The 9023-nt window shown below is 38.2% G+C and overlaps 1 protein-coding gene across 1 annotated transcript; it reads right to left on the bottom strand.

Annotated features, from left to right (window-relative positions):
* Positions 1-159: 159 nt before the first annotated feature.
* On the bottom strand, positions 160-8362 carry Tsp_12306 (hypothetical protein). The gene is made up of 11 exons (XM_003366425.1): positions 8237-8362; positions 8050-8156; positions 7864-7969; positions 5509-5578; positions 5259-5401; positions 4923-5188; positions 4438-4678; positions 3778-3924; positions 3527-3719; positions 2229-3127; positions 160-864 (listed from the first exon to the last, which is right to left on the bottom strand). Exons 1-11 carry the CDS (start codon positions 8360-8362, stop codon positions 160-162), a joined length of 3003 nt encoding a protein of 1000 aa, XP_003366473.1.
* Between the last annotated feature and the right edge of the window lie 661 nt (positions 8363-9023).

Raw genomic sequence — 9023 nt, 5'->3', positions numbered from 1 at the left:
TCCCTAGAACGAGGGAGATGACGATCCCTCCCGATGCAATTGCAATAGGAAGAAGAACAATTACTGTAAATTGTTTCTTTTTGGCCATGGTGGTGATCCTTTTCGAGCAAAGTCTGCTGAGCAAACCTTGGTGCTGCGAAATGAGCGAGTCGAGCTGCCTCAACAAGTGCGTCGTTCTTCTTCCAAATTTTCATTCATCCGAGTTAACGTCTCACAGCGATGTTCCGCCTTGGCGAGCTCAAGTTCCACACGACGACGTGCCTCGTCCACGTCGTCGCATTTTCCCTGCTGTTGGGCCAACTGGAGTTGGGCAGCGTTCGCCTGGGCTCGAAGTATACGATTCTGTGCTCGGCTCGTTTCCAATTCTCGACTGGTCACTTCCAGCCGACCGTTCAGTTCGTCGTGAGCTTTCTTCAACTGACCATGCTCGCTCTGCAAACTGGCCAGCAGTCTGCATTCACGTTGCTGCTGCTGTTCGTCACGTTGGCGTTCCGAGGCTCCCAGTCGAACCAGTCGACTATTTTCTTCGGTCAATTGTTCCAACCGGGTTGCTTGTTCGGCTTTTTCCAGACGAGCCTGCTTCAATTGGACTTTGAATTGTCGGACATCGTTGCACAGACGTTCGTAATCTCGTCCCAATTGCTCGTGCAACGCTTGCAAATGCTCGTGATCGTCAAGCAATAGACGATGCTGTTTCTGCAGCTCTTCGAAACCGCGTCGAGCCAACGCCGCGCCCCTTTCCCAATTGTCGCACTGATTTTGCAATTCGACGTTCTCTTTCTTGATCACGTCGTGATTCAGCTGCAATGAACGCAACTCTACCTGCAAGCCGGCATTTTCTGCTTCTGCTTGACGGCCAGAACCCTTGAAATGATACTTTTATTATTATTACCACCACTGAGGAGTGCTTAAATGAAATTAACAAACCATTTCCATTTGCCCAAGCGAAGTCATTCTAATTGAGAGAATGTTCTTTTGTTCTATTCTATCCCACTCGATTAATTACTACTCAAAAAACTGGATGTACACTACGTGTAGTATGTAAATTAACAGTTGAAGAAGTTTTATGCTTGGGTTATTGGTTTGAGTAAGTCAACTAACTCTTCCTCTTCCTCTTTGAAACACATTTCAAAAAAAGCAAGTTGATCACACATATATATACGACGAATTGAAGACGAAGTAAAATGGAAATTCTGATTTCTCTGACTGATTGTCAAGAACCGAAGCAATCATTGGAATAACTGGACTCTCGAAGCACAAAGTTGACTCAACTTGGTCGCTATCAAACCACTTTTCTCCTACAAACAAACACTCACTCACGTTGAATACTCTGCTGCTCAATAGTTTGAAAATGAAAACAGTTGAAATTTACATTCTCATGCTGGAAAAACTCTACGAACTGTAAATCTGTAATCAGAAAATTCACCTTTTGAGATGACACTTCTCTAAATCTAGAATAGCTGGCATTTAAACACAGTTTCGATGATGTTGATCAACAACAGATTGACCTCAACGTTGAACAACACTAAACTAAATATATGCTTCTTCAAAGAAAGAAAGCAAAGAAACCTCTTTGACACTATGTGATGCAGCTTCAGTCTGGCCCAACGGGGATAATAATATAAATCAACAGTCACAATCACTGTATATTCGGGATAACAGCTCGAAAATACCTCTGTCTGATTGTTTTTTTCTGAACAGAAATTTAGCGTATATAAAAAGATGGAAGCGAAATTGTATCAACTTATTCTGCTATTTCAACTAGTGACCAGATAATGATTGCTTTTAACTGTCGGAAAAAGTACACTCACTTACGTTGTGCTTCATTCTCAACAAAGAAATGTGAAAACTACAATCTGCTGAACGCAATGCACAGATTGCAATACTTGAAGTGGAACACGAACGTCTACGTCTGTCCACTGACGTATATATATATATATATATATATATATATGGATTCAGCATTCTTTTCGTATATATATAAGAGCTGCGAGAAATGCAAATCAAACTGGTAAATAAACAATATATATATATATACGTATATATACGAAAAGAATGCCGAATCCAAGTGAAACAAATAAACCAAACGACGAATAACAATGTTGGATGCAAACAATGAAACTTGTTTATGAGTGTTGAATAAATAAAATGGGTATGTGTAGATAAAAAAATAAGAGCAGAGAAAATTATATGAAATATGAAAAACAGAAGCAAGCATATTTACTTACCAATTTGATTTGCATTTCTCGCAGCTCTTGGCGTAGTTTCAAGTTTTCATTGGATGTCATCTGAGCTTCATTGCAATATTTCTCAATTTGACTTTGCAAGATGTGCACTTGTTGGCGTATATTGCCATTTTCATCGATCAGGAGGCGATTTTTGAGACGAATATTTTCCACCGAATCGGTCACATCTGCCAACACGGTTGACGACTGTCGTTGCTCATCAGTTGCTGCAAATGTACATTGTGAAGCAATCTGTTGCCTCAGTGCTGCTAGCTCGTTTTCACTGCATTCCAACTGCTGCTGACCACTGGCTATTTGATTTTTCAATCGCTGGATCACTTGCCAGAATAAAATTCTAGGATCATCTTCATTCGCGCACCGCTGCTTTTCATCGTCGACGGGGTTCTCTTCTTCAGACGACGTGTTCAGCGATGATCGCATTTCCGTGATCAACTGTTCGAATGAATGAATTTTACGCTTTTCGTTGACCAAATCTTCGGCCAATGCTTGATTCTTGTTCGCTTCGACTTCAAGCTGCTGTTGTAGACGTCTGTTCGTCGACTGCAAACTGTCCATATGAGCACTGAGCTCATCGTACTGTAATCGTACAGTAGCCAAACGTTCGTGTTCCACTTCAAGCCGACCCAGACGTTGGCGACACTGTTCCAACTCTGCGTCGGCTGATTCCAACGACTGCTTGACTTTGGCATTCTCGTGCTCTAGAAAACTTCGATCCCTTTGCAAAGAGGCAAACTGTGCTTGGGTTGTGATTTGTTCATTTTCCAAACGTCTCAAATCGGCCTCGGCTAATTTCAATTTCGACTCTACTGAACTGAGCTCTTGTTCAAATATTGCAATCTGTGCATTGCGTTCAACAAGCTCATTTTGCAATAATTCCATTTCTTCAACTTCATGCTGTCGTCTTTTATCACTACTAATACTTTTCTTTTTACCACCACCACCACCACCACCATCAGCATCATCGTCATCATCAGCACCAGTGTTCTTGTTGTTGATTTGCAATTCAAGTTCATCTATGCGTTGTTGCATAATTTGTTTTTCTGATTCCAATTCGAAAATCTGCTTTTGCAATGAGGTTTCTTTTTGTTCCAATTTGACCAACTGATCACAGAGTGCATCATTTTTGCAACGAAGCTCTTGCAAAATGCCTTCTTTTTCTTCGGACTGTTGTTCGACCGAAGAAGCTACGGACACTGTTTCCAAATCACAACGTTGTCGAAGACGCTGATTCTCCAATTCCAGCTTATGAATACGTGCAATGGTCGATTCGGACAGCTGACTGGACAAGCTGCCAACGTTGGTTGAGCTGAAACATCCTGTTTCTTCGTGCTTCTTGTGCGGTCCGCATTCTGTCAAACGGGATAGTTCAGCTTGTAGTTTAGCCGACCGACTCTGACCATCACGACATTCTTTTTCCAAACGTATATTCTCATCGTACAACTGTTCCAAGCGACGTTTGTCAGCTTCCATTTCCTGAACAATCAAACGTATGAAAATATCATATGAAAAATAGTATCCTCAAAAGTTGTACTTGTTCCATATCCACCAATCTTCGTTCAAGCTTGATCATTTCGGTTTCTTTTTCACTAAGCTGAGCAAGACGACATCGAAATCCGTTCAATTGTTCTTCGTAAATGTTTCGCGTCTCCAGCAAAACGTGATTTTCTTCGCGTAGTTCCTGTAAAATTAAAACCGAACGAATAAGCAGTTATCTTAATAAGAAATGCAACAATGAAAACAATTTCCCACACAACTAGGACGTGCCAAAGTGTATCTTCACTGTTGCTATTTATTCGTTCAATTGTTGACAGTTTAATTACATCGTGAGCAGTGTGAATGCTCTGTTTGGCAATTAAGGGCAGGCAGATGTTTCTTTTTACAAATTTTTCAATTTTAACTATCAGATATAGAAATTACAAAGTAAACAGTTTCACTAGACTAATTAAAATTACTATTTTCATCAGTTGATATATCTTGTCGGCAAAAATGAATACCTTTTCTTCTGTACAGGCATTTTGATATGTTTTGAATGTGAATTCAGAATTATAACTTCGAATTACTATTACTATTATTGGTATTGGTATTGGTATGATTTTATCCAATAACTCTATTGGCATTAAGATAAAATATTCACGTTAATGCAATACAGTAGTACTGCGTTGTAACCTGCTTTACACTTAGTTATACTTACATCAATTCGCGATTTGTAAAAATCGAGCTCTTCTAATTTCTCTTTCATACGTTCGCAGTCCTCTTCAAGTCGGTCGCATCGTTCTGATTTTTCCCGCAGTGCATCCACTTCGTCACGATAGTCATTGAGGGCGCGGTGTGATTTCATCAATTCGAAATTCTCTTGTCGCATTTTTGCCAACACTGTGTCTTTTTCAACGATTTCCTCTTTGTAAATCGACAACATCTCATTGCGTTCATCACTGAAATTATTAAATGTAATTTAAATGAAAAAAATAGCAAAACAGAAGAACAAAGAAAAATTACAGATCTTGTCGAAGGCGCCTGACTTTTGCCTTCAGATCAGCTATTTCTACCGCACAATGACGACTGACAGACTCGTCTGGATATTCTAAAAATTTTGAAAACTCTGAACCGATTTTGAGACTTTTGGTTATGGTGTGTGATTGGGTAGGATTTCAAACTGATGCGTGAGACAAGCATCACGTTTGTCTGATAGAATTTTTACCAGTTGCTTGTTGCTGATTTTCGGATAACTTTCCACTACAGGCATTCCCCCCATTGCACGATGACAGTGCGCTCGACCCGTCCAATTCTTGTTGCTCTTGATTCGCTTCTAGCAGATGTTGAGCGTATTGATCCCGTTCGTGAACGACAATGAGCAGTTGCTTGACCAAGACGGCAAGCCGTTCATCGTTGACAAACTCGTCCAACATGTGCGCATTTAAAACGCAACTAGCTTCACTGGTAACCTGAAAAGAGGAAAACTATTGCTAATAGTAATAACGAAATCAGAATCCATCCAGTTGACAAATGACAAACTTTGCGTATTTCATCGACAATTGCCTGCTGTGTACAGTTGTCCAAGCTCTTGATTTGATTGATGAACTCTTCGCGTCGATCCGACTGCACGGCACAGCCAAGCAATAGCAGCAACACTTTTTTCATCTCATCGCCCGTTATATCTACCAGAAGCACAAAAAATAATGAGAATTGTTTCGTTAAAAGATAAAATGGAACAGTATTTTTCTGATAAGTTTGTCATTCATTATAAGCAAACTGCAAACTATACCTGGAAAAGGACTTTTTGCGATGGCAAGCATATCTGGCAACGGCATGATAATGTGTTGATTTAGTACATCCTGAAATAAAAGGATAACAGGATAACAATATTAATAAGAAGAGCAAGGAGAAGGAAAATTTTTCAACTGATATCAAATGGAAAATTTTGGCCAAGGTCACGCCAATTAACAGCAGTAACAGCAACTGCTCATTAACTGGCTTTCAAATGGCATACGGTATTAGTAGTAACCTGATTTTTTTTAAATTCTGTTTGAAACAATCACGCCGTTTTACTATTTCAACTTTGTTGCTGCTATTGTAAATAGTGAAATAACTCTCAAAATGGTTTCAAAAGAGCTGCTTGTTTTTTCAATGATCAGTTATTTCACGAAAACCAATTATTGTGTGGCTTCTTGAAATGCTTGTTTTTTCTTTCTGTTTAAATACAAAAAGTTATCGAAATTGCGATAAGATGAAAATTTTTACCCTCTACTTTATAAGAATAATCAATAATAAGATTATGCATCAATAATCAGTAGTTAATAGGAATATGTATGTGTGTATGGATGAATCATTTCAATCATATTGTTGAAAATTGAATCTTCTATATAAACTGAATATTTATGGAAGAACTTTTTTGGATTTGGATGAAAAATTCAACAACTCAATGGAATATTTTGAATCGTCTAAAAAAGACAGCAACATTTTTAATTATGCAAAGCTCATCTTCTTATTTGAAACAGATGACTTCTACAACACTCACACAGATGTTTATCACTGTTGACCTTCCCGCCGCTACGTTTCTCTCTAATCACACCATCTGCCAATGCTGGCAGTTCTGAATATGAACAGGAAAAACAAAACCGTGCAACAACTACTGCAAACGGAAAATTAATATCGCTTTAATTAGATTTCCCTCATACAGAGCAGTAATAATTTCTTTTCCACTTTATCATTGGAAAAAGTATCTTAGTTGGCTCAAGGAAGTTGTCTGTCTCCATTCACAATTTGCTTCTGGTTTTTTTCTACTCTCTCATCAAAAGCACAAAGTGACGACATCTGATTCTTTTCTCTTTCATTGTTTTCTATATGTTCTTTGAAAAATGACAATATCACAAGTGAAGTGATACTTTTATAATATAAATTTCACCTGTTGTACGTATTGAATAATTTTCAATTTAAAGGGGGAAAATGCTGAAGAAAAGGAAATTGAAAAACAAAAAAAGCAAATAATTATTAGATGCGGAAAAGAAGCTTTCTTTGTATAGCGTTAGAGTGTCGAATCCGGGGGCAGATCAAATCTTGACTACCATAAACAAATGTCTTATCATTTTCTTTACAAGCATCGACCAGTAAATAAATAAAGCACGCGTGACAGGAATTTGTCCACTAAAATTAGAGAATCTTGCAGTTCGCTTAGAACAAACTTCATCAATCGATCAGCACTGATGACTCATTCGTGTATTTGCCATATACTAATGCATCAAATGTTACATGTGAATGAATGCAAACAAAATTCCACCTATCGTTTTGTGCATAATTCTATTATTTTTGCATGTGAATCTAAAGTGTGAATCATTTTGTACATGATATGATTGAAACACAATTTTTTGTTTGAAATTTACAAGAAGAATAATTTTGGCAGATAGGGGAGAATTTTTTTCCTGACAATCATATCCCACTTGTGTAAATCAAAATCGAAATGCTTCAGACTGGTTATTTGTGTGAACAATGAATAGATGTAGTTTACTTGGTCGAAAGCGTGCATAATACAAGTGCAGTAAGTAGTTGGTCTTATTGTTACTTAAGCTGCTGGTGCTTTCTTCGCACCAAGCACAGGAAGACAATTTCCAACTGAGACACACCCAAATCACTTTTTGACTTTTACTGTCCTTTTCTTATTGTTCACTTATTGCCTGAGAATGTTGGAACTTTTTACGAACATCCACTACTGTTGAGGCAAATTTTAGAAAAATATTGAAAATGATTTCAATTAAGAAAAAAAACATCCACTATTGAAAGAAACAAAATGAGAAAGAGAGGTGGAGGAGGGAGGGAGAGAGAAATTGAGAAAAGGTTCGAGATTCTAGCGGTGTGCTTAGCCATCAGGAAGTCAGAAAGCACTCTTGACGAAATGCTAACTACGATCCACTTGACCGACCAGACCCGCGCGTTGTTGTACATATTTAGAAATAGAGGGACAAGGCAACAATGTCCGTCGACAGATGACCTGTACAAGCTTGCTGTGTATTTCATGTAGTAATTAATATAAGTGAAATTTGAAAAAAAAGAATGAAAAAATGCAAATTAGCATGTTAGAAAAAGAATTTAAATAAAAAAGAAGAAGAAAGAGACACTAACTTACTTTATAAAATGACTGAATGCTTCGAATTAGAAGGCGCAGATTGCGTAGACGAGCGCCGACGCCGGACACGTTCAAATCCAACGGCTCTTTTTTGCAATCTGGATAGCTGAAATGAAAAATTGCATCAAATGCAAGTCGAACGTGAAAGGAAAAAGCATCCAATTGGCTAATTTTTATGTGACTCACGCGCAATCAATTTGCTGTTTGCAAATGAATGATGAGTCATCTGGTGATCTGTCTGTCTGCTTACAAAAATTAAACAAACAATAAGAAGAAGAAGAGAAAAAGACTGACTGAAGAAACAAATGTTGTTAAGAAAAATGAAATTACCAACGAGAGAATATGAATAAAACTTAATCCATGATTAACTTACATATAATGCATTAAGCCGTTTAGCGTTACTCCGTTGCATAGTTCCAGAAAGCTGATCTGAGGCACTGCGGCGGTGCTGTTGTTGACCAACATTGGTCGACCGGCTTCGTTGAAACTTTTTGGACATGTCTGAAGCCAAGCATAAAGCGCATGTGAAAAGAAAGCATCTTTTTTGCAAGATTTAGTCGCTGGCATGATGCTTTCTGTCGATTTCACTTTATCTCTTTTTTGTGGAACAATTATTATTGATTTTTTTTGGTTTAAAAAAATTTGTCCACTCTTTTAATTAGCATCTGAAATGAACAACAATTATATATTATTATTGAATATTGAAAATGGAATTTATTTCGCGCTCGATCAAGGAGACAAAAAAAAGCAAATCTGTTTCTACATGCAGATGGATAAGTTATTGTATGGGAATGTCGAGCTCATCTTTGAATGCTTGATCGCAAAGAAGCGAGAAAAGCAGACACGCGTTTGCTAGAGCGACGCGAAATCGCCAATGTCCACAAATTTGTCCGTCGTCATTGCCGTCGCCCTTGTTTACACTATTGCGACACTATGGTCGATGGAATCTACAATTGTGGTCGTAGAAGGTCAGCTAGCTCTAGTTTTAGGACACGCGCTTACAACCGGTCAGCCTAGCTATACAGATAGATAGATAGATAGATAGATGGCTCTTTTCTAAAGCGTCGTTGTTGTCCATCGTCGTCGGATATCTGTCGGATGAAATAGAATAAGAGACAAACTGTTTGTTGCTCATTTCACTCCAATTCAACCTAGCCATA

Source organism: Trichinella spiralis (genome assembly GCF_000181795.1).
Source record: "Trichinella spiralis strain ISS 195 chromosome Unknown Scfld6028, whole genome shotgun sequence".
Lineage (NCBI taxonomy): Eukaryota > Metazoa > Nematoda > Enoplea > Trichinellida > Trichinellidae > Trichinella > Trichinella spiralis.
The sequence above is the reverse complement of the archived record's forward strand: the minus strand, read 5'-3'. Positions and strand labels throughout refer to the sequence as shown.

Excerpts from the sequence above, each read along its gene's own strand:
- Tsp_12306 (XM_003366425.1), bottom strand. The coding sequence starts at position 8,362 with ATGTCCAAAAAGTTTCAACGAAGCCGGTCGACCAATGTTGGTCAACAA. Across the intron at positions 5,189-5,258 it reads TTGTCGATGAAATACGCAAA|GTTACCAGTGAAGCTAGTTG; the intron begins GTTTGTCATTTG and ends TCCTCTTTTCAG. Across the intron at positions 865-2,228 it reads GAGAAATGCAAATCAAATTG|GGTTCTGGCCGTCAAGCAGA; the intron begins GTAAGTAAATAT and ends TATCATTTCAAG.